Source organism: Pongo abelii, chromosome 10 (assembly GCF_028885655.2).
Source record: "Pongo abelii isolate AG06213 chromosome 10, NHGRI_mPonAbe1-v2.0_pri, whole genome shotgun sequence".
Taxonomy (NCBI): domain Eukaryota; kingdom Metazoa; phylum Chordata; class Mammalia; order Primates; family Hominidae; genus Pongo; species Pongo abelii.
This window is the reverse complement of record NC_071995.2, coordinates 29,270,459-29,295,992: the sequence shown is the minus strand read 5'-3', so window position 1 is coordinate 29,295,992 and position 25,534 is coordinate 29,270,459. Positions and strand designations below refer to the sequence as shown.

Below are 25,534 nucleotides of genomic sequence, written 5' to 3'. Positions count from 1 at the left end.
TCATAACACAAACAAGAGACTCATGAGGTGCTTATTTGTTTGTTTGGGTTTTAGCTCATGATCAGTTCTACCAGTTGAATGCTTTCCTTTTAAAAGCAAGGGGGAAAAAGGTCTAGCAGCTTCAACAGAGCTACTGGTAGAATGCTTTCTCCCTAACAAATGTGATGAATTTAATGGCTCAAATAAAGAGATCTTTAAAATCTAATAAGAAGCTGTTGGAGAAAACTTTTTTTAAAAAAACAATAAGGAAACTGAAGAAAATTAGATTGAACTTTAAAGGGAAAACTCTCAATCAGTATCACTATGGGAGACAGGAAAATGTGAAGCCACAGAGAGGAGAAAAACAAAACAAAAAAGCACCCCAAGTTGTACAAGCAGATAAAGTATAAGAGAATGAAATCTATTTATATTACTATATATTTTTTTCTTTCATAGAAAGGAGGTCTAAGAGATGCACAGAAGGCCAGCTACCAAAGAGTCACAGAACAAAACTAAACTTCCACATTTCAAAATAATAATACAATATTATGATGACGGTTTATTTCTTACTTTTCAAAAACTGGGTACACATTCAAATCTTATTTCCTTAATTTTTGTAAATAGAGAGAAGGAAAGTAAAATGCATTATATCAATTTTATTGACTTGGGAAAACATTTAGAAGAATTTATAGAAATATTTCATTTTCCCCACTGACAATTTTTATACTTAGACCCAGAAGCTGAGAGAGGAAAAAAAGCTATTAAAAATTATTGAATCATAATACTTTCTATTGAATATCAAATATTCTAAAAGTTATTTATAAGTATGCCCACACACACCCTTTTGTTAATTTGCCACACCACAATTAGAAGGAAGGGTAAAAAGCAGCAATCTGACATCTTGTACAGAAATAAGTAAAAGATTCTCTTATGTATTGGATGTTAATTATATTCCCATAAATAAAGGCGTGTAATACAAATGAGTTATAAATGTTTATAATATTTTGCAGTCTTTTGTAGTATTTGAGGTAATTCGTTATTCAGTTGAAGATGAGATCTCTGAGTTAAGTAAGGAGAAAATTGCCAGGATAAATTAAGAGACAAAAAAGTAAAATGTGGAGATAATTTAAAAGGCAAAGCATCCTTTGCCTTAGACATGTATAGAAGCTTACCTTTGTAAGTGTTTTTTCATAAGAATATGTCACAAGAACTGGGAAAACTGTACCTACAAGGAAACTCCCATAGCAATTTGTTTTCTCCTTTGCTAGGAGTGGCGATCAGACACACTGCTCAGGACAATGGTGATTAATGAAGAAGTCGCCCCACTGAACAATATGCTACAAAGGGCTTCATCACCCCTAGAGAAGAAACTGTACAATTTTCCTGAGATACCAGACAATCTCCTGGCAGCAGTTTCCCCACTCAATAAAAGCAGGTGTTGGGGACATCCCACATGGTGCAAATGCTGGTGGATGCTTTTAACAAACAGAAGCCTAACAAGATCATCAACTGGCTTCTCTCTCTTTAGAGAACAGAACTTTAGCAAAGGAAAAGGAGAGAGACCACTAAAATGGATGGACGTTTCTTAAAGCATGTGAAACGTTGCCTGAGTGGGGAAAGACATGTTCAGGAAGGAACTAAAAGGAAACCCACAATTTGGAATCGGGAGATTTTTCCGTCTATCTCTAGAATTCGGCCTCTGTGCAAGAGCGCGTCCTGGAGTTGTGCAAACAGACATGTCCAGCCTCGTGTCGGGCGCACACCGGCTGGATCGCTGGCAGGCTGGGGCTCCGGGGCGTTGCGGCCCCTGGGGTAGGGGGTCTGTGCCTCGCCAGGACAGCCCGAGCACGCACGTCAACGAGCCTTAACCACCATGGACAGCTCACTGGCTTCCCCCAGCCAGCTCCGCGCAATTTACAAACTCCATAGGAGCCACCAGCTAGGTTGATTTTATGCCCTGGAGAGATGCCATGTGTTCCACGGCCCACGGTCTATACCCCCAACCCCCACCCCGCGATCGCCAGCTGTAACCACTGAGCTGTTACATATAGACAGAGCGGGCTTCGGGGATTAATAATCTTCTCCTTGTCCTCAATTCCGTCCTTTAAGGTGCCACCGGATTCCAAGAATCAGACGGAGGGAGTTGGCAGAACTTCGTTCCACGTCCCTTCATATCCTCTCCTCTCCCGCGCCGCACCTCACCCGGCCTTGGCTTTGCAGATCGTGTTAAGTGAAATAAAACAGACGGGTCCCGGTGCTCCTGCAGCGCCGAGCTTTACGGGCGCAGAGGAGGCGCGCTGGGAGAGAGCGAGTCGGGGCTCCCGGAGGAAGGGAGTCGCCCCTCCACACCCCGACGCGGCCCCGGACAGGGCCAGGCCGCGGAGGGGGTACGTCTGCCTCACCCTTCTCTCCCCGCGCCCCCACGGGGAAGTCAGCGTCACCGTCTGCCTAGGGCTTATCTCATGTTTGAGTCATAAATTGACCTGGAGGGAGAGGGGAGGGGAGGGAGAGCCCTGCTCAGAGGAAGTTCGCGCGCTCCCTCCGACCCTGTCCTTGGGTCTCCGGGTTCACGAAGCTTTCCCTCACCCGCAGCCAGATGCAGGGCTCTCCCGGGAGGAGGGGGGCGCGCAGGACCGGAGACTCCGAGTATACTCGGGTTAGAAACCAAGCACCCAAGCCGGCGGGACAGGGCGGGGCAGAACGCAGAGGCCTCAGTAATACCGCTCCGGGCAAGAAGGATTCTGTGCCGCAGTCCGGAGTCCAGACTCTTAGGGACTGAAGCCCGAGAAGAACCTAGGGGAAGTAGTAGCTAGATCCGCTCACGGGCTCCGAGACCCCCGAAGTTCCCATGGAGCCTAAGATCCCCAGGAGCCAAGCCTGCCACTTCCCTGCGGATCAGCTTCCTAATGGGCGACCCAAGTCTATCGCAGGCGTTGGGGATGAGGACGCTGGGTGGGAGGAGGGGAGGGGAGGCTGAAAAAGATCATCCCCTTGCCCTAAGGCCTCTCCCAAGACCCTGGACCCCTGCCCTAAGAGACTCAGGCCTCCCTTGCCGCAGTGGGAGCGCAAACACCAGAGCAGGAGACTCCAGAGAAGGAGCGCATAACTCAACGTTTGCTCTCCTGAGGCCTTATTTCTGACAAAAATTACAGAAAAGTTAGGCAGGATCCAAAGACACCGTAATGACCAGCTCAAAGCCAAACAGACAGGACATCCAGTGCGGGTGTCTGGATAGGTATCCTTCCTGCCGGAGAGTTTAGACATCTCAGTCCGGGTGCTGCCCTGGGAAGGGACTTCGAGCAGGCCAGCGTGGCACGGGCAGAGAATAGTGTTAGGGAGGTAAAATGCTTGCGGGGGCAGCACATTTTAGGCAGCCCCAGCTCAAAATTTAAGAAAGGACCGTTCGGTTCATGTGCGGAACTGGGCTGCCGCCAGGAGGGCCCTGTGACGCCACCGGAGATTGGCTTCAGGTTGAGAGGTTGTCGCCTGCGCCAGGTGGGGCTTGGAACTCTCTCTGTGGTCTCGCGCAAGTCCGGAGCTGCCTACTTTCAGGAGCCAAAAACTTGGCCAGCCAAGGGCAGGCATCTGGCTGGCTGGCACCAGTCCAGGAGATCAGGACTGGGACACTGCACGTTCATATTCTCTCTCTCTCTCTCTCTCTCTCTCTCTCTCTCTCTCTCACACACACACACACACACACACACACACACACACACACACACCTGAAGAAGACTCCAGATATGTTTCAATTGTCAGGGGTTTGCGAGGTGCTCAAGTGCTTGACCTTGAAGAACCAGTACTCAGGGACCCCCATTTCCTAAAGACCTTCTCATCTCACATTGGTTTGGGTTCCTCCCAGGAAACTGCCTCCTCTCTGGGCCTCCTGCTCCAGTTTGGGGGAAGCAGAACATTGCCCAGGAAGTAGGGAAGGGTGAGGAAGGGTGTGAGGCCCACTTCTCCCATGGGAGGATCCCATCAGCCTGATGCATATCTATACACTCCTCCCTGAGGCAGTTCCTCCAGAGGTTAGCAGCCCGCCCTGTTCCTGGAGAAGTCTTATCCTCACCTACCTACAAAAAGATTTAATAAAGAAACACACCCTTTCCCATTGTTACTTGGGGTTTAAAGGCATTATATCTTTTTTTCTTTTTTGCTACCTTGAGGTCAGCTGGCAACAGCCTCCTCTCAAGTCTTGGTCCAGGCAAGCGATGAGAGCCACATTCTAATGGAATCCAATGAGAACATTACTTGAGCTGATTATGCAACTTCTCTTTGTAAACATTGAAAAACGTTTGGAGAAGAGATGGGATGAGTTTAGTTGTTTGGTTTCAGGGGATTTTAGAGATACAGTTTGCAGCTACAGATCGGTAAATGTTAAATCTGGATGCTTATTGGTAATAAGAGAATTCCCAAGCCCAGGTGCACTGTTTAAAGTGCTATAGATTCATATTTGGTTTATAATATATATCTGTTTGCTGTTTGGGTTAAGGAGGAAAGAAGAAAGAAGGATGAAGAAGCTAAGCATAAATGCTATTTACTTTTTTCTAATCTATGACAGGAGATATACATTAGCTGGGTATTCAACTGAATTTAAGAGTAATACATTTAAGATTTTTTCAACCTCTTTTAAAATTTGATATACTGTAATAAACTGCCACTGGGGATGGGAAGATGGAAGCCTGGTGCTCATGGGCTAGGCATTTGTGTAGGTGTAGATCTTATAATGCTAAACATGGAAATACTTCAGATTAGAGGCAGGCCTTCCCATTTGCTAAGGTGCATTTACATGACAGCAAGGCCTAAGCAAACATTTAGCTTCTATTGGCACTTGTTATATTTCTAAGCCTTAGAAAAAAGGTATGTGTGTGGGCAGGGGGTGGGGGTGGGGGTGGTAGGGGTGCTCCTGCTGTGTCTCATTTGCAGTGATGCATCCTCTGCATTATTATGATGGAGATTACTCAGTTATGTTAGGAACTAGACTATGATGTCAGAAAATATCCTTTCCAAAACAGGCAAAAAGTCAGGGTCCTGGGTATATATTGAGGAGAATTTCTACTGAAATAAACAGGGCAGCTTGGAAGAGGTACCTGCTTTCTAATAATTGCCTTTAGTGGGAACAGAAGTCTCCTTACAAGACGCTTTTAATTCATTTTAAGACTTAATTTTATGTTCTTTGAAGAACAACAAAAAAAAATTTCTGGAAAAGACTGCTGAGAAGATTTCCCTCTTTCAGCCAGAAGAGCAGAGAGAAGATTGTAAATCAAGGAAAAGGTAAAGTAATAAATCAGGAGGGAACTTTGGTATTCCGAGTATATAAAGACTATTTATTTTTCCTGTGTCTATATTTTCTCTTTTTGTGGAGGAGAGGAAATTCTAAAAATATTTGATAGATGTTTTGCCATTAACACCAGAAAAGTGTGTGGGGAAAAAGAAAGGAGGGAAGGAGTGGGGGGTTAATTTTGTTTAATTAGTAGAAAAAGCAACATAAATCAAAGCAGTCTATTGATGCCAGTCCTTAATTTATAATGTTCTGAAAGTAAAGTGAATTTATTTACAACGTAAGTGATTTGATAATTTCAATCTGATTTTTGTTTTAACCTTCTATTGGGAGAAGGGTTGACTTTTTAAAGACTGGATAGTTTGAAACTTGGCTAGGTACCTTGGACTTTTTATTGTGGAAGCAAATATTATCATTTCAATGTTAAACAACTTGCAAGTATTAAATGGCTCATTTGTGATTTACTTTTTTTTTTTTTTTTTTTTTTTTTTTTTTTACAGATTTCCCCCTTCAGATCTAACGATCACATTAGGGCTCCTGCATCTTTTTGGAAGGATTCTTTTTATAAATCAGAAAGTGTTCGAGGTTCAAAGGTTGACATTTCTGAGTGCTGATACTTTGTCCTTTCATACTATCCAAACAAGTCTAACATTTAGAAATCCTTACACGTTCAAGGGAAGCTGTGGAAATTCCCAGAGAGAGAGTGTGTGTGTGTGCGTGAGTGTGTTTTGTTTTTGTTTTGCTTTTTTTCTTTGTTAGTGAGAAGAAGCCAAGTTTTTTAAGGTACGGGGTTTACAGTAATGAACTGAGGAAGGCAGGAGCTTCTAAGAAAAGATGCCCCCCACCCAACCTAAGCAGCAAACTTTAACTGCTAGCTAGCTGCAGTGAACCAGTGGGAAGTCCCGATGAGCGAGGGTCTCGGTGAGAGGGTGCTATTTCTCCCACTCTGGGTAAAATATGTGGAGCATCACCCGGAAAGCTAGGCTTGATAAAGGCCACAATCCTTGAATCATCTCAAGAATCTAAATCACACTAGCCTTCTAGAAACTAATGAACCCTACCAGCAGGATTGCCTAGAAGACAAATATCCCTTGAATGGTTCCCAGTCACTCGCGCTCTTTTCAAAAAGTTAGAGGAGCCCTGGGGCGGGTATCCACTCCCGCTGCAATCCTTTCCTAGATGATACTACCCAGTAATTCCGAGCAGTCTTTCTTCCCCGCCCATTAGCTTTGGAAAGAACCTCGGCTTTCCCGTCGCTTCTCCCAGGCAGAGCAGCACACAACCAGAGTTGCGCTGCATCTGTCCGCTGGCTGCAGCGACTCGGATACAATCTTCCAAGGATCTGTAACCTGGGACTTTTGAGGGGGAGGGGACAACCAGGTAGGGTATCAGAGAAAGGATGGGTTAGACTCCCGACCATGAGTGAAAAGGGCCGTGTGCGTGCCCCAGGAGTGTCGGTCCCCCTCTGCAATTCAAAAGGGGGATCTCTCCTGTGCGCGGGTTTTTTGGGACCAGCTCCAGATGTCTCCCAGCAGTTCTGAAACAGCAAAAAGTGCAATTTAGATGTGAAGTCTGGAACTGTTTTTGTTCTTCTAAGCAAAAGATCTCCCTCTCTCTAGCCGATGCTCCCCACTCAGTTCATCCCGGGAATGGGCCAGGGAGGAAGGTTCTCATGCATCGCCCCGAGCTGCCAGGCGAGCTTCGGGCTCCTTAAATTCACAGGCCAACAGCCCGCGTCCTCTCCGCGCAGGCTCCCGGTTGCCCGCGGTCCCCGGCCCAGCTCCTCGGCCTCCTCCTCGTCGGTCCGCCCCTGGTGGTCTTGGCGCCCGCTCGTCTAGCTCGGCGCGCTGGGGATCCCCGGCTGCCCAGAGCCGTCCGCACGCCCTCGGGGATCTCGGCTCCCGGATCCGCCGCGCCGGCAGGAGCCGGCCGGGCCTGGAGGGAGCAAGCGGATGCGCCCACGCCCCCGGCCCGGGGATGGCGCGACAGGGCCCGGGCTCCGGGGTGGGGCTCGGCAGAGCTCCTGACAGCTCCGGGGTCGGCAGCGCGGGAGGGGGGAACTCCGCCGCTCGCCGCTCATTCCCGGCTCGGGGCTCCCCTCCACTCGCTCGGGCTGCGCGGGGCCCGTTCGGGCCGCCCCCGCCCCCCGCGCGCCCGCCCGCCCGCGCCCTCGCTCGCCCCGCGCGCGTTCCTAGGGCGCCACCTCTTTGCGACTAGCTCACTTCTCCGGCAGGTTTGCCTCGGAGCGTGTGAACATTCCTCCGCTCGGTTTTCAACTCGCCTCCAACCTGCGCCACCCGGCCAGCATGTCTCCCCGCCCGTGAAGCGGGGCTGCCGCCTCCCTGCCGCTCCGGCTGCCACTAACGACCCGCCCTCGCCGCCACCTGGCCCTCCTGATCGACGACACACGCACTTGAAACTTGTTCTCAGGGTGTGTGGAATCAACTTTCCGGAAGCAACCAGCCCACCAGAGGAGGTAGACAGACAGCTATGTATATATATGTGGGTTTCGCTACAAGTGGCTCTGGAACGAAAGGGCCTGGTTCGCAAAGAAGCTGACTTCAGAGGGGGAAACTTTCTTCTTTTAGGAGGCGGTTAGCCCTGTTCTACGAACCCAGGAAAACTGCTGGCCAGATTAATTAGACATTGCTATGGGAGACGTGTAAACACACTACTTATCATTGATGCATATATAAAACCATTTCATTTTCTCTATTATTTCAGAGGAAGCGCCTCTGATTTGTTTCTTTTTTCCCTTTTTGCTCTTTCTGGCTGTGTGGTTTGGAGAAAGCACAGTTGGAGTAGCCGGTTGCTAAATAAGTAAGTGCTGAGAGGCTCCAGAGAAATTTTTTTTCTTTTCAACTTGGGAGATGCCCTTGATGTTGAAGAGGCTTTTTGAGAGCGGGCTAAAAAGGGGGAGCGGAGTAGTGCGGGGAGATGGAGAGTCCAGACTGACACTCGGGTCCCATTCCCTTCTGTTGCAGGTCCCGAGCGCGAGCGGAGAAGATGCAGCGGAGACTGGTTCAGCAGTGGAGCGTCGCGGTGTTCCTGCTGAGCTACGCGGTGCCCTCCTGCGGGCGCTCGGTAGAGGGGCTCAGTCGCCGCCTGTAAGTGCCCCATCCTCCCCAGGGCGCCGGGTTGGGGAGGCCAGGGGGAGGGGCTGCCAAGCTGGGATGCTGCCGAGGGCTTGCAGCGGTCACCGATGCTCCTCGCCCGGGTTAGGGAGAGGGACCTTCCCGGATACCTGCCAGGGCCTGAGCCCGGGTCCTCAAACCTGGCGGGAGAACTAACTGGTTGATCTTCAACGGGAAGACAGGCAAGAGACAGATTTTACGTGTGTTTCCATAAGAGGGAGCGTTTCACAGAATCTCTTCTAGGGAAATATCCTCTGCCTCTAGTGGAAAAAAAAAAGTTGGGGGGTGGTGGTTACTGTCAGGACCCAGGAAGCTTCTGAAACTCGGAGGAAGCTGAGCGGTCCTGGGGACGTATGGCCTGTGCGCTTGTATACATACTGAATGTGGGTGGCGGTTTGCGTGTGAAAAAGCGAAAGCCGTACATCTAATTTTATTATGAATGACATAATTTTAAGCATATAAAATAGGACCACATTACATAATGAAAGCATATTATATAATAAAGTAGTAACAACTTTGCAGTGGCACGACTCCAATGTTAGTATTGATACAGTTCAGGAACGCTAGAGTGCTTGATTCCAAAATGAATTTTAGGTGTGGAAACTTTCTTTTCTTGGAGTTATTAACAGTTCTTTAATCTGGAGTCAAATATTTGCATTGTAGACTGAAAACTTGTATTTTGGCATTCTCACTTGGTGATTCTTTTAATGATAACTTCAACTTTGAAATAATCATACATCCAAGCACACCAGAGAAATATCACTATGTCGTGTGACTGAAAACTTGGAAGAGTGATAGAGTAACATGATCTTAATAATCTGTTGGACCTAGCAGTTCACTAATGTGTATAACACCATAGTTGGGTGATCTTTAAACTGCAGACTCAAGTGTTCAGAATGGGAAAACTATAAAGTTCGAGAATTGAGATGCGTTTGACTCTGGAAAAGGAATTAAGGCAAATTTTTACACTAACAATAAAAATAGCAGTATCTAATATTTACAGTCAGGTTTATGGTGCTTCCTTGTAAATTCCCGAGGGTGTACAAAAAGGCAACTTTTATACGTGCTCGTGGTCTATTATTATTAGAGGAGAAAATCCTTAAATGAAATTACTTTAGACATGTCTGAACCTTGGCATCAAAATGAAAATCTATTATGAATCTCCTAAGGCAAATTGTGTAGAACATTATACCAAAGATAAGGCTACATTGCATTCTTCAGATCAACGTTTTACCGATGTATTTCTGAAAATTGTCTTCAGACTTTTTGCTTATTTTGAAACTTGTGGTAAATTCAATAATTTGAAATTCATACATAAATAGAAATGAAGACTGAATTTTTAAAAGCACACTTAAACACTATATTTATTTGGCTAAGAAATACTACCTTGGAACAGAGCCAATTTTTTCTTTAAAGTTGCTTAAGAAATACCTGTTTTCTCTTTTGGGAAACAGCAAATGAGTCACGATTATATACACAACTATGGCATAAAAATACTGCTAAGTTGTCCTAAAGGCTATTTTTAACTCTTTCTTTGTTGCACCTTACAAAACACACATCAGAAACCATTTAGCAGCCAGCGACTGTTATAGTTTTGTTTGTGGGTGAAATATAATATTGTAGTTAAACACTCACACTCAGCAGATGGTTATAAAACTACCACAAAACATTCTCATAGTTAATGGGTAATAGATCATCACATTACAGGCATGGTTTTTCATGGAGGCTGAAATCATCAGTAGATGAAGATGTTTCATCAAATTATTATAGCCAAATGGAGTTTTTAAAAACAAGTCATTATTTTTGTCTTGCTGCCAAGTAACAGTAAATTTTGTGTGCTAGACAAAACATAAGTCTACCATTATGCTAAATCAAGCTAGTTTCTTGAAAGAAATTTTAACATATAATCAAACCATATTACTCCCCAGTTTTCACACCAAGTATTAGGGAAACTGCTTTAGAACTATAGATTTTTTTTTTAACTAGATGCTAACTTTTAAGGGAGAGGAAATTACTATAACAATAAGACTTCCTAAACCATGCAAAGGAAGGAGTTACAAATTGTGAGTCTTTTTGACCTGCTAATCCCAAAGACTTTAATTAATGGAGCTGGAGCATGATCAAGTTGGATACTGGAAAGTGAGGCCTATGGATGTTCTTGTGCAGATGAACAAGGCTTTTGGCAGGTGGCTATCTCTATGTTTAAGTTAGAGAGGGAACTCCAGCAGATTCAGAAACCTAAAATGTCATTAGCTGATTTGCTTGGGAGCCAGACTAGGTCTATTCCACTTAATGAAAAGCATAACTTACTACTGAGTCATTTGGGTTGGAAGGACCTTCTGGTGAGTCATCTTAACTCTAACACCCTAACCCTGTCTCTTGCCTGTACCACAGAACTTTTCTTCTCAAACACAGAGTCCGTCCTTAGAAGCCTAGCATCAGTACAAGCATACTGCTTCTTCCTGTGCTGGAAAGGGAATTTCCATCACTGTTTTTATGCCCTCTGTTCCTTGATAGTTCCTTAGAAATTTAAGCTTCTTCCCTAAAAACTCCCTTGGAGTGATTTTTTTTTTTTTTTTTTTTTAAGGAGAAGAACTATGTTTTGGCTGAATTTAGAGTTATCTGTGATAAGCATTTCCCCCAAATTTTGCAATTTTTTTTTTTACAATAATCAAAGGAGAACGTGATACATAACATACCTGTTTTTCCATTTTGGAGCTTAGGTATGTAAGTGTCATGTGAACCATAGTGCTATGTAATGTTTACAGACAAATTGAGTAAAAGACTATTATTGAGGCCATATTTACAACTTAAATATTTCAGAGTTATCTAAATTGAAAACGTCCTTAATTTGAATTTATTACTCACTACCTCTGTATACCTAGTTTATACTGATGCCATTATATTCCTGATCCTCTAATGCAACTGCCTAGTGAGAGATTCATTCTTCGCAGTACTTTAATTGCAGAAGTTTTTGAAATACTAAGTGTCTAACAGCATTTCCAATTTAGCATTTAAGAAAACTTGTGTTTTCCAAAATACTAACATTTTCCCCCAAAAGGCAGATGAAAAACTTTGTCCCTTGTAAGCAATGTACTATTTTAAATTGAACAAAGCTGTGCCATATTGTAGGCTTTTTATAAAATAGAAGGATACAATGATCACTGCATTTCCCAAGAGAACTATCCTGGGAAAATGCAGCTTGAGTTAGGAAGGCACTGTGACTCACAGTTGACAGGCTGGCCAAGATGACAAGCACATATGCCCATGAGAAGGGGCATGAGCAATGGTGGCTTAATTAGAATAGACCAACCATTAAAAGTTTTGGCCTCAAGTTAAGCTAAAATGGGCTACACTTTATCCATTTGGAGAGCAATACAGAAGAGGAGGGCTTCTGCCAGGAACAGAGAAAGAAATAAAAACCCCCAATACTATAAATTATCAGTGGTTAAGAACTTCTTTTTAATGTGACATTTTGCTAAGAGATACTTATTAAACTGCAGTGCTTATGAAATATGCAATTATATCTGTCCTATTATTTTATAAATGTTATTAAAGGATATAAATACCTTGTACCAAAGCCTCAAACTTGTAGCTTCTTAAAAGTTTCCAGAATACTAACTATTGCCACAGAGTAAGTGAATTTTAATCTAGTCACATGTGGCACCTTCTAAAAGAAAGAGAGACTCCTTCATGCCTCATTTAAACCAGGCTCCTGTTAAATTCCTTTCCATTAAGTCATGTCTTTTTTGAATGAGCTACATGGCTTCAAGTCAGTCCACACACTAAAATACTAGAAGGTAGCTGACATTCTAGCTAGAAGGGCCAGAGAAATGATGACTGTACTTTCATCTCTTACTCTTTTCTTTGACTCATTCACCCAGTGATAATCCAAACTCTTGTAGTTCCTAATTTTGATGATGAAAATGAACTTTTGGGGCAATAGGCTTGACCTTCAAGGAAACTGACAAATTTCTGTCCACTCTGCCTATTATTGTGGTGGCTTGTTACTCTATGCCCCATGCATATACCCTGTACTCTCCTTACCGTGTTCCCTCAACACAGGAACAGGCTGGGACTTCAGCTTCAGCTTCCGCTTAGGCAGGAGAAAGGGTTGAGGAAATTGAAAAAGCAGTCTTGGCTTTAGAATCAGAAGACCTAGTTTTTGGAGCCCTGGCTCTGCCAGTTCTCATTGTGTAGACTAGGGCAAGTCATTTAACCTCTCTGCACCTCACTTTCCCCATGAATACAATGAGGGCAGTAATAATACTATTTATGATTGCCATATTTCTCTGAGGAGTTAAAGACATTGCACCAACAAAGGCAACAAAGGACCCAGACACCATTGTTTCAGGGAAGTAAGAGTACGTGGGATGTAGCCCTGGGAAACACTTTGAGATGCTTTTGAGGATGGGCCAGTTTGGAGGACTATTCCAATGGTAGAAATTGGAGTTAATGCAGAGTTGAAGCAGGCATTCTGCTTAATTAATATGACTTAACTAATATGACTGATTAATGGATGCAGTCCTTAAATATGGTTAATAATATACACAAAATAATAAAAGAATACACAATGGACATTTAAGCAAGAGTTTGGGTGTTATCTAAAAGGATTGATAGAGAATTAGTTTATTCTTTCTAACGATATTTTTATTAGAGTGTCATTTAAATAGAACAATCCTTTATATTTTTTCCTAGAGAATGTTAAGACAAAGAGAGCAAGTAGAAAAGTGAACTTCTCAACTAAGTAGTAAGGATCATACTCTCTGAAGTTCTAAATTAAAAAAAAAAAAAACATGAAGCACAGAAGAAATAGAATGAGCTCATTTAAGCACACAAAGAAACCCATTTTAAGGAGACCACCCACTACTTTACAGAAAAATACACATACTCTCCCTCTCTTTCTTTCTCTCTCTCTCTGACGATTGGCCTTCAAATGTATGTTCTTGGTAGCCAGTAGTCTAAAATGTTAAAGTTCAGTCTGTGAATCAGATGGTTTCCTAGACAGGCTTCACTGCTCACTTCTCCTTCAGCCTTTGTTTGTTTTTACTCTTATGGCTTGCTGTTCTTTGAGATTCAATATTATTATTTTCTTAATGGGGCGTGTGTGTGTGTGTGTGAGAGAGAGGGAGAGAGAGAGAGAGAGAGAGAGAGAGGGAGTGAATACTCAGGTAAAAGCAGCTGCCTTTTATTTCCCAAGCTGGGACTTCTAGATTTATTTTCTCAGCAGAACTCTGAAAAATGTGAAGAGATACTCCGTGGTTTCTGTCTATTTCTTATCATAACTGAATCATAGTGTTTTAAACCGGGAAGGAAATATAGAAATCACTGTCTCTGACCCCTTCCTTTTATACAGTTGAAGCCCATGAAGCCCAAGAATGTTCATGTTCCCACCAAGGTCACAACTTAGTGAGTGGTAGAACTGGGACCAGGAGCTGGAGCCTTCCAACTGCCAGCTCTTTCCTTCCCACTGGTTACCCTTCCCTGCGCAATGAGCTTGCTACCCATCCAGCTTGTGTCTTACGGTGGACCAACTAGAAAACTAAAGAGATTTACTCATGTCTTTGTTGTGTCTATCAACAACTAAAATTTAACTGTTTTCTTCCCCTCTAATATTTTATTTCAAAGCAAAAGAGCTGTGTCTGAACATCAGCTCCTCCATGACAAGGGGAAGTCCATCCAAGATTTACGGCGACGATTCTTCCTTCACCATCTGATCGCAGAAATCCACACAGCTGAAATCAGAGCTACCTCGGAGGTGTCCCCTAACTCCAAGCCCTCTCCCAACACAAAGAACCACCCCGTCCGATTTGGGTCTGATGATGAGGGCAGATACCTAACTCAGGAAACCAACAAGGTGGAGACGTACAAAGAGCAGCCGCTCAAGACACCTGGGAAGAAAAAGAAAGGCAAGCCCGGGAAACGCAAGGAGCAGGAAAAGAAAAAACGGCGAACTCGCTCTACCTGGTTAGACTCTGGAGTGACTGGGAGTGGGCTAGAAGGGGACCACCTGTCTGACACCTCCATAACGTCGCTGGAGCTCGATTCACGGTAACAGGCTTCTCTGGCCCGTAGCCTCAGCGGGGTGCTCTCAGCTGGGTTTTGGAGCCTCCCTTCTGCCTTGGCTTGGACAAACCTAGAATTTTCTCCCTTTATGTATCTCTATCAATTGTGTAGCAATTGACAGAGAATAAGTCAGAATATTGTCTGCCTTAAAGCAGTACCCCCCTACCACACACACCCCTGTCCTCCAGCACCATAGAGAGGCTTTAGAGCCCATTCCTCTTTCTCCACCGTCACCCAACATCAATCCTTTACCACTCTACCAAATAATTTCATATTCAAGCTTCAGAAGCTAGTGACCATCTTCATAATTTGCTGGAGAAGTGTGTTTCTTCCCCTTACTCTCACACCTGGGCAAACTTTCTTCAGTGTTTTTCACTTCTTACGTTCTTTCACTTCAAGGGAGAATATAGAAGCATTTGATATTATCTACAAACACTGCAGAACAGCATCGTGTCATAAACGATTCTGAGCCATTCACACTTTTTATTTAATTAAATGTATTTAATTAAATCCCAAATTTATTTTAATGTAAAGAACTTAAATTATGTTTTAAACACATGCTTTAAATTTAATTAAATTTAACTCTGGTTTCTACCAGCTCATACAAAATAAATGGTTTCTGAAAATGTTTAAGTATTAACTTACAAGGATATAGGTTTTTCTCATGTATCTCTTTGTTCATTGGCAAGATGAAATAATTTTTCTAGGGTAATGCCGTAGGAAAAATAAAATTTCACATTTATGTGGCTTGTTTATCCTTAGCTCACAGATTTAGGTAATAATGACACTCCTAGACTTTGGGATCAAATAACTTAGGGCCAAGTCTTGGGTCTGAATTTATTTAAGTTCACAACCTAGGGCAAGTTACTCTGCCTTTCTAAGACTCACTTACATCTTCTATGAAATGAAGATAATAATTGTACCAACCTCATAGAGTTTGGTGTCAACTAAATGAGATTATATGTGGACTAAATATCTGTCATATAGTAAACACTCAATAAATTGCAACATATTATTTTGGTGTTTTTGGAACTAGTTCTGATTGTACCATCTACCTATCTATAATCTATCTATTTATATCTATCTATCTATCTATCTGGGGGGTATGTTTCTATGAGGCAAAAAGTGGGGCAAAAATTAATCCCATTTTATAAAATAGAAAGCCAAGGCATTCCACAGCTAAAAGACCTGAGTAGTCCTTGGAATTGAAATAGGTGGCCCCAGAGCTGGATTTATCTCCCTGTTTTCTGACATGTAGGCAGTGCTATGTCCGCCCTGCTTCTTTATCCATGCATTTCCATTGAAATGATTTTTTTTTCTTTTCACTTTTCAGTACAGCACTTCTGTGGGGTTTGAAAAAAAAAAAAGGAAAGCAACAGAAGAACACATCATATGCAACTAATGATCTCATTATTTAAAGAGTCCCCTGTTACTTCTTTAGTCATTTCCTTTGACTCTGCTACAGATAGGATTATAGGATGATGTTTCAAAGGGGACCTTGAACCTGTTCACCATTATTTCTCTCTTTAAGCTGGCAAATCCGTCATTAAATAGCACATAAAATAGCAATCATATGGGATAAGTAGTATAGCTTCAGTAATCAGTGGGCAGTGGCACTAGAAAAATCTTGAGCACAGTGAATGACATATCCTGCAAACATCTAATGGATCTCTAAAGGGTAACAAACCCTATAAATTCTGGCTTACTGCACATATTTAGTGTATTTTAAGATAGGATCCTAACTGTATATATTTATAACTAATGTAAGGACCCTACTTTATTGCCAAAACCTATTTTTATCCATTGTCTCATATATATAAACACGTCATATATATAAACATATATATATAAACATATATGTATATAGTAAACATTCAATAAATTGCAACATATTATTTTGGTGTTTTTAGACCTAGTTCTGATTGTACCCTCTACCTATCTGTTATCTATCTATTTATATCTATCTATCTATCTAGGGGGGTATGTTTCTACGAGGCAAAAAGTATATATAAATATATATATACATATATATGAGTTATAAAAACAGAGGTATAAATAACTTTTGATGGATTTTATTTATTTCAAATCTGCACTGTTCTTTAAGTATCTGGAGAATTGACGAAAATTAACACTCGTCAATTCTTATGCCTGGAACTACCCCTAAGTTAAAGTAGGTCTAGTGAAAATTAGACAGCGGCCTAATCAAATCCAGACCTAGGGCTGAAAGAAATAGGAGGTTTCTGCTTTTCCTTTCTCTTCCCTGTTTGTGAGGGACATTCATGGAAAGAACTGTTTGACAGCCAAATGTTGGCACTCTCCGAACACAATCCAACAGAGGTTCAGGGAAGAGTGAGGAAGTTTAGGAGTGTATTGCTGAGAATGTATGGGGCCATGAAAGTTTTGTAATCCAGATAAAATCTTTTCAGAATACCTAAAGTTTTATAAGTGATAAGTCTTTTATTAACGTCCCCTCCTTAGTCTTTTTGCATTATTACATGGTGAACCAAGAGGTCTGATGATATGGCAAGCATGAACTTGATTATAATACATACAATATTTTGAAAAACAATACAGTATTTTTTTTTTTTTTTTTTTTTTGAGACAGAGTCTTGCTCTGTTGCCCAGGCTGAAGTGAGATGGTGCAATCTCGGCTCACTGCAACCTCCACCTCGTGGGTTCAAGAGATTCTCCTGCCTCAACTTCCTGAGTAGCTGGGATTGCAGGCACCCGCCACCATGCCTGGCTAATTTTTGTATTTTTAGTAGAGATGGGGTTTCGCCATGTTGGCCAGGCTGGTCTTGAACTCCTGACCTCAGGTGATCCACCTGCCCCAAAGTGCTGGGATTACAGGTGTGAGCCACCACACCAGCCAATAATACAGCATTCTTTTAGAAAAAACTACTGAGGTAAAATTGTCTATTTTCCTCTCACATGAACCATTCAGTGAAAAATATACAGCTTTAAATTGGGGGAATTATACTTTAGAATTTTCAATGCTTCAAATGTGATATCCAGATATAGTGGGACTCATTTATTAGAAATCATATCATTTTTGCCTTGGAAAATACTGATTTACAAAAAATATTAAAAGTCCATAGTAAAAAGAGCTAGGACTATAAAATGCTGTCATATGCACACACATTTAGTAAACATACACATACACTTTTAGATCATGTTAGGTGTTTTACTTGGCTATTCCAATACATGCCTCTGTTAAAGGAGAAATCAAAAGAAAGGAGAATGAGCAAACATCTGAGCAGGGTGAGATACATAGAAGATTTTTCCTTGGTCCTTTAACTTATTTCTTTTTCTTTCTTTCTTTCTTTCGTTCTGAGGAAATAATTGTTAAAAATCCTCTTCCTTCCCTCTTTGTGTTATTCTTAAACTCCATTCACAAAATGCCATTTAGTACAAACACATTTAAAAATCAGTAAAGAATGCAGATTATTGAGTTTTGAGGTCATCTTTTTGGCCTTTATTCATATCATCTATCCACATCCATCCACCAATTAAAATTTTAATCTTAAACTCTTCTTTTCTTTGCAGTTGGGAGCAATTTTAACATTCTCACCAAAACCATTGGTGAAGAGATCAATAACCTCAGACATTAAAACACTTTAAATGCTCAATTTGCTTTTTCTGTAAGCAGCATAGAAAACCCCAAAATTGTTAAGAATATGCTGCTTTGTAGGTCTTAACACCCATATATGTCTGCCATGTAAAACTCTGCCACAACTCTGTTAATTCAATGACATAGCCAATCAAATTCCATTCTATAGTTGTTTCCTTGGGAACGAATACATAGACCACACAAAGAGAAGAGAAAAGGAGACAGAAAAGCAAAGAAAACTCCACTAACCCATCTTAAAATACTGTCATTACAGTATTTAGATAGATTAGAAAAGGTGTCAGTTCCAAGTAGTAACTTCAGAATAATAAAACAGACATGGTGATATGAAATACTGATATTTTATACTTTTAAATTAATTTATTCTTAATTATTCCCACATTTACAGTAGACTTTCCCAATGCTAACAGAAAAATCCATTCAAAAACCAACAGAGTGAGAGACAAATGATTCTGTTTTAGTTTTGGCTTTGAAAACTATTATAAAATCCAATAATAGTTTCATTCATTAGTGTTTAAAGACAGCTAAAGAAATGCCAAATATCATATCATCAACTAAGATGGATATCATTATACCATCAACTCCATTTAACTACACATCCTTCCAATTGTTACCAAAGTCCACACTTCCGCTATCCTCACCACAGCCCACTATGTTGTGAGAGATTGTCCAAATGAGCACCTGAACAAAATAAACAAGCTTTGGATTGCCTAATTCAGGTGTCACTGGGGAATAAACTTCCAAGTGAATTGTATTTAATGATGGATGGTCCAACATAACCTCATTTCCAAGTTCTCAAATTTGTCCATTCTCTTCCCAAACTTGCCAGCTGGCAGTCTTGGAAAATTTTTCCATGGTCTCCTTTTTTCTGACAGCATGATTGGAAACGCAGGCCCTTTTCCTTTCCGCACATATGGGCTAAGTCAGGTTGAAGACCCTGCCTGTAACAGAGGTTACGGAGATCCGGGTGGATCCCACAGGTACCACTTGCAGGAGATATTTACAAGAAGTAACCTGAATCTCTTTCCATTGTGATTTTGTGTTCCTTAGCTTATATCCTTTATATTTTATGTTTTCATTTGTAAAGAAAACTAACCTGTTTTCTCCTTTTCTTTCTCTTCCTTCTTTTTGCAGGAGGCGTTGAAATTTTCAGCAGAAACCTTCCAAGGACATATTGCAGGATTCTGTAATAGTGAACACATGGAAAGTATTAGAAATATTTATTGTCTGTAAATACTGTAAATGCATTGGAATAAAACTGTCTCCCCATTGCTCTATGAAACTGCACATTGGTCATTGTGAATATTTTTTTTTTTGCCAAGGCTAATCCAATTATTATTATCACATTTACCATAATTTATTTTGTCCATTGATGTATTTATTTTGTAAATGTATCTTGGTGCTGCTGAATTTCTATATTTTTTGTAACATAATGCACTTTAGATATACATATCAAGTATGTTGCTAAATGACACAATGAAGTGTCTCTATTTTGTGGTTGATTTTAATGAATGCCTAAATATAATTATCCAAATTGATTTTCCTCTGTGCATGTAAAAATAGCAGTATTTTAAATTTGTAAAGAATGTCTAATAAAATATAATCTAGTTACATCATGACTCAGACAGTGAATTCTATCCTTTAAGATTTTTAGTAGAAGGAACATGATATGTTTTTTTAAAAAGCGATTTAAATACAATCTTAAACATAATATGTTTATGTAGGTACACATTCCAAAAATTCTACATTAGCTTTTAGTTAAAAACAACTTAAAATGTATTTTTTCCAATATTTCAGTTCAAGTCAACAGCATGGCTGAACTATCTAGATGTCATTTTATAAAGTACATTCAATTTGAAGTTCAGACATGAGTGGGCAGAAAAGAAGCAGAAAGAAATCAGGAGAAAGGATTAAAGACATTAAGTCCCGAAGGTTGGCCAGAGCTGGAAAAAAGGGAAAGAGGCCAGTCAGAGACTATAAGGCCGTGGGTAATTTTAACCAATGTAAAGTGTAATTTAAGAGAGTTTGCTCTTACTAGTAACAACAATATTAAGCATAAAAGAGCTACTTGAGAATACTGCCTATTAAGGTTCCTAACAGAAAGGTGAAAGACTCAAGTTTGGGAAATAAGTGACTGCTCAAAAAGCTCTCAAAGGTGAGCATTGCTTTCCTGTGGTATCACAGTTCCTGGAATTCTAGTTGCAGACAGCTTGGTTGTGACGCCATGTGGAATCTCTTTTGTATTTTTTTTTAACTTTTAAGTTCAGGTGTACATGCACAGGTTTGTTACAGAGGTAAACACATGTCATGGGGGTTTGTTGTACCAATTATTTCATCACCCAGGTATTAAGCCTAGTATGCATTGGTTATCTTTCCTAATCCTCTCCCTCCTTCCACCCTCCACTATCCAATAGGCCTCAGTATGTATTGTTCCCCTCTACGTGTCCATGTGTTCTCATCATTTAGCTCCCACTTACAAGTGAAAACATGTGGTATTTGGTTTTCTGTTCCTGTGTTAGTTTCTAAGTATAATGGCCCCCAGCTCTATCCATGTCCCTGCAAACGACAGTATCTCATTCTTTTTTATGGTCGCATAATATTCCATGGTGTATATGGACCACATTTTCTTTATCCAGTCTATCACTGATGGGCATTTAGGATGATTCCATGTCTTTGCTATTGTCAATAGTGCTGCAATGAACATATGTGTGCATGTGTCTTTGTAATAGAACAATTTGTATTCCTTTGGGTATACACCCAGTAATGGGATTGCTAGGTCGAGTGGTATTTCAGTCTTTAGGTCTTTGAGGAACTGCCACACTCTCTCCCACAGTGGCTAATCTAATTTACACCCCCACCAACAGTGTATAAATATTCCTTTTTCTCCACAACCTCACCAGCATCTGTTATTTTTTGACTTTTGAATATCCTCCTAGTGGTTCCTACCATTTTGTTCAGATGAAAACATGAACATATTTCCTTCTACAGATCTGTTTTCTTTGCTGTATGCAGCTTAGTGAAAAACAGAACAAAAAACCTATGAAGCAAGCAAGCACATATTGAGGAAGTATTCTATTAGTGCCCATATCCCGTTAGATGTCTATTAGATGTTTGAGGGGTGCACAAGAAGTAAAGTGCCTTTAAGAGCTTTTTACTCCAGTGGGTAGATTGTTCCATACATATACATGAAAGAACTAAATGCTGAAAGGATCCAAAATCCTATAGATAGCTAGAAAGGGGGAAAAAACACATAAGGAGAGATTAGTATGAACTGAGTGTGAGTAGAATTATGTTTCTGGAGGACTGTTCTAAGATTGAATTTATACTTTCACTTAGACTCCACAGTCTTCAAAATAGGACTTATTTGGCTATTTTTTAAAATAAATTTTAAACCTACATTAGCAGGCAAATAAGGAAACTTGTGCTTAGCTTCACTTAAAAATTTGTTGGAAATGGTTTTACAACTAAGCAATCTTTAGAAGTTTAAAGCCAATGCACTAAGACCTAATAAAATGCAAGCAAAATTCCATGAAGCAGTTTTGAAACTCTGCATCTTAAGTGGCATTGCCCCACATCCTTATAAGTTGTTCAAATGAAAAATAAGTTTTTCTAACACTAGCTTGGTAAATACTTGGTTATAAAGGCAAGAAAGCATGAGATTCACCTTTAAGTGTACACCATCTTTAAGTTTTGCTTCACAAGTAACCTGTTCCTGAAAATGAAAGGAGGAAGAGGGAACTTGGGGATTTATAGTTATCAATTATTACCAAAGCATTATTAATGCCATTATCGCCCTTAGTCATACCCTGGGTCCTCTGGCAATGATAAAGAGTAAAATCATAGGATAAGGGATGGAGTTGGGAGATGAAGGAGGCAAAAATATTTGGGTAAAAGAGTCATTTTATATGAAAGAAAAACTGAAATATGTAGTTTAAGATAATAAGAATTTTAATGTAAATAAACTCCTAGCAAATTACACTCTTAGTGAATATAGCTTATCTTTGACTTAAGTACTGTTTATAAAACAGTAACAATTTACACAAAGGCAAGTTGGACTAAATATTCTGGCATTAAGAAAATAAAACTTAATCTGCTAACATACCACTACCTTTCTCATATTCTATTCAGATACAAATTTTGTATTTATGGGTATTATAGAGGTCTCCTCCAAAAGATAGGCAGTGACACTTAAGCATGACGGTCCTGTTCCTTTCCTCTGTATTTTCATAGCCATCATTGTAAACCAAGTGCATTTTAAAGCATGTGCTTATAATACAACTAACATTTAGAGCTACATAAGTTAAGAACCAAAATCAGTGTTGACATTGTTGGTCCTGAAAATATTTAAAGTCAATATTGACATCTCCCTTCCTTGTTACAAAAATTAGTTTGGAATGCAGGCAGTGTCAATCTGAAAAAGATGAAGAAACTGAAGATTTTCTTGGGAGAAAGTATAACTATAACCATAATGGCTACAAATTTAGTTTTAATTTTTCATCATCTATTCTTAGTACAAGGACAAAAGGAGTCAAATCAATCTCTTTAAAATTCCAAACGCTCTCTTTAATATACTATGTAATGAACCCAACAAGAAAAAGAAGGTATTACTTCAATTTTATTGTCTGATTAATTCATCAAATAAATACTGAGATATGGCTTAATAGATAACCTCCACATACTTAAAGAACTCAAGTTATGGCCTTTTGCAAGAAATTCTGGGATGCTTACACCATCACTGGGTAGGATAATCTAGAACTTAATATTAGAGTATCTTACAGTTTAACTGCAATTTTCCCTGCTTTGGCTACAAAGCTCATGGAAAACAGGACCAGTTGTAGACAGAAACTATGTCCACAGAGTGCTCATCTTCTGTAAAGCGCTCACTTTTGTTGAGAGTTTCAGGTAGGAAGTGTTCCTAGCAGAGCAGAGCCATCACTCTTTCCTCAAATAAAGAGTAAAATACATTCCAAGCACAAATGTTTGCCACATCCCTTCATGTCACAACCCAGAAGGTGTTAGGTACAAGACTATTATGAAAGTTTCTACATATATTTAGCAAAATGCTGCCATATGGTGAGCTACTCCTAAAGATTCAATTGAACATTTTAGGGAAAGTATTAAACACCAGCAGCTACTAAGAGTACAAAGACTAAAGGTATTGCTTTAATTATACTATCATGTGTCATGAAGTTAACTCCTTAAGAGAAGGACTATTCCTTTCACGTTGTCAATGTTACTTCCCTAGTGATCTTGTGACCTTTTAAAGGCAGGAGCATTGTTTTATTCCATATATGCCATCAACACTAATTAACAATATCAGTACATAGCAGGTGCTCAATAAATATTTGTTGAACAAAATTTAAAAGTTCTTTCAGTTTCTGTATTAAACAACTGAAAAGCAGAGTTATACCCCAAAAATCTGCTGGAAATAGGAGATGGATCTGAGTTTTGAGTATTTCAGATTCCCATGGCACGCCCTTCTCTTATTCCGATAACAAGAAGCTTAGAGAATAACTGCTCTAAGTTATCCACTGTTCACCAGAATGCCCTTTGTTTTCCAGCCTCTGGCTGAGTGGGAACTTTTCCAGCCCTGTAACTACAAGAAGCAAGGGTTTGTGTTGAGTATACAGCAACCTCCCAGAGGAAGGGAGGAGAATTTAAAATATCAGGTTTTCTTTCTATGAATACACCGCACAGAAGTTACCCACAGGGCTCAGTTGTGCAAAAGAGGCACACTGCTATTTTGACAGAAGATTAATGTACACAGTTCCCAACCCAACATCAGGATGAGAACATTCACATCTCTGTGTAAGTTCCTAATATGCTCATATTTACAAGTGCAAAGCATAAGGGGTACATTTTCAAATCGCATTTTAATTAAGCTCCAAAACATCTTCCAAAGAGTTTCCTTACATTTTCCTCCAAACTTGAAGACATTTACAAATTGGAATAAATACAAAATGTGTCACCTCTAAAAAAATGGATTGTTTTAATGGTGACTACTCCCTGCCAAATCTACATTGCTTTGGGGTCTGAAAAGTAAAACAGTCCATCCATCTTTCATTTGAGTAAAGTAATTGATGGTCACAGCTCACTGGGTTGTCATTAAAAAGCTGCTGGGAAGTAGCTCTGATGAGTTCTATGTTCTACAAAATAAATGCAAAACCATAACAAACCATGCCACATTCAATTTGGTAACCGTATATGCACATTACTCTTTCCTCCATTCGTCAGGGGTTTTAGTAGAACCCTTGAGTTAATGTAGAATACTAAAGAATATATTAAAGAGATGTGTCATGGTTCTTCGTAGGTGGAAGAAACTGAGAGCTAGCAGGTTTTCTTAGGGAGAATAGCGTTTTCTTCATATGACATAGTAAGAGATTCTTCATTGTCATCTTCCTCAATAATTACAAATTGTGTTTTAGAGCAACATCTTTTAACATTAGAATAACTATTATGTCAGAAAGAATAAGTTAGTATAATACCTAGCCAACAAATAATAGAGCAAAGATTTATTGTTTTCTAATCTGATTTATACTATACTCTATCTCATTTAATCCTTCCATGCATCTTGTGAGAAAGATATTCTTTGTCTCTATTTTACAGATGATGCAACTTTGCCAGAGACAGATTAGACAACTTGCCCAAGATCATGCAGTTTGTAAGTGGCAGAGATGGGACTCACAGTAAGTTTCGCCTGACTTCAGAGTTTGTACTCTGTGCACCATAGCTTACAAATATTACAGGAAAGCTCGGTTCAGAATAAACATCTTCTAGACAAAACTGTTTTTGTCTTGCTGTCGGCAAGTTCAGGGCAATCGCAGGTCCAAGACAATCCTGTTTTGCTTCAGTCCTCTATTTCCCAGTGAGGGCATCATTTTACCAGCTTCTGTCCTTCCAGGCATCTTGTAAGGCTGACTGCCACCTTAGATTCCACAAAGCTCTAAAATGCTCTCTTGCTCTCTCTCTCCCTCTCTCTCACACACAGACACACACACACACACACACACACAGACACACACACACACAGCCAAGAAGCCCAGGTGTTTGCCCAGGCCCATGAATGGGCAGCTGTTGCTTTAAAAGGAGTGTGGCAGAGGAAGGCGAGGAAGCGCTGGCTGGCAGGCGGGTGTGTAAAGGTATACAGAGAGCCACTTTCTGTAAGAAGGCGAAAGCAGATTTAAAATGGGACCACCCCAGAGATGAAATCTTTCCCCTCCTGTTACCTCTCAACCTGCTCCAAAACTCCAATATTCAGTTTTTCTGCGTCTCCCCCTCCCTCCCCCTTTCCCTGGGGTATGCTGATTTTCTATGTGAACACTTGGCACATTGCACAGCAGTTTTCCTCCTTCATTTAGCAGTCAGAAATAATTTCAGCAGTTCATGCTTTCTCCAACTAACAGAAGTGCGTGCCCACTCCCTGTGCACTGCCCACACAGGGGCCAGTAA

The 25,534-nt window shown here is 40.7% G+C and overlaps 1 protein-coding gene and 1 long non-coding RNA gene across 8 annotated transcripts in view; both read left to right on the top strand.

Annotated features, from left to right (window-relative positions):
- LOC134759442 (uncharacterized) overlaps positions 1 to 3,442 on the top strand; it is a 223,481-nt gene extending 220,039 nt beyond the window's left edge. Inside the window, exon 3 of the long non-coding RNA XR_010135640.1 lies at positions 1,248 to 3,442. This is a non-coding gene — a long non-coding RNA (uncharacterized LOC134759442). The remainder of the gene's footprint in view (positions 1 to 1,247) is intronic.
- Positions 3,443 to 4,627: 1,185 nt separating this feature from the next.
- On the top strand, positions 4,628 to 19,698 carry PTHLH (parathyroid hormone like hormone). 7 transcript variants are annotated; one of them, XM_063711734.1, is made up of 7 exons: positions 5,027 to 5,062; positions 5,159 to 5,250; positions 5,758 to 5,850; positions 7,491 to 7,733; positions 8,242 to 8,364; positions 14,020 to 14,442; positions 19,220 to 19,698. In XM_063711734.1, exons 5-7 carry the CDS (start codon positions 8,264 to 8,266, stop codon positions 19,227 to 19,229), a joined length of 534 nt encoding a protein of 177 aa, XP_063567804.1. In that variant the 5' UTR covers positions 5,027 to 5,062; positions 5,159 to 5,250; positions 5,758 to 5,850; positions 7,491 to 7,733; positions 8,242 to 8,263; the 3' UTR covers positions 19,230 to 19,698. The 7 variants fall into 7 exon arrangements, with proteins under 7 accessions (XP_063567803.1, XP_063567808.1, XP_063567806.1 ...); XM_063711733.1 differs by having other exon boundaries at positions 4,628 to 5,250; XM_063711738.1 differs by lacking the exons at positions 5,027 to 5,062; positions 19,220 to 19,698 and adding an exon at positions 4,630 to 4,836 and having other exon boundaries at positions 14,020 to 15,472.
- Positions 19,699 to 25,534: the final 5,836 nt, after the last annotated feature.

Coding starts and splice junctions, on each gene's coding strand:
- PTHLH (XM_063711733.1), top strand. CDS start 8,264: ATGCAGCGGAGACTGGTTCAGCAGTGGAGCGTCGCGGTGTTCCTGCTG. Junction 8,365..14,019: donor GAGGGGCTCAGTCGCCGCCT/GTAAGTGCCCCA, acceptor TTTATTTCAAAG/CAAAAGAGCTGTGTCTGAAC.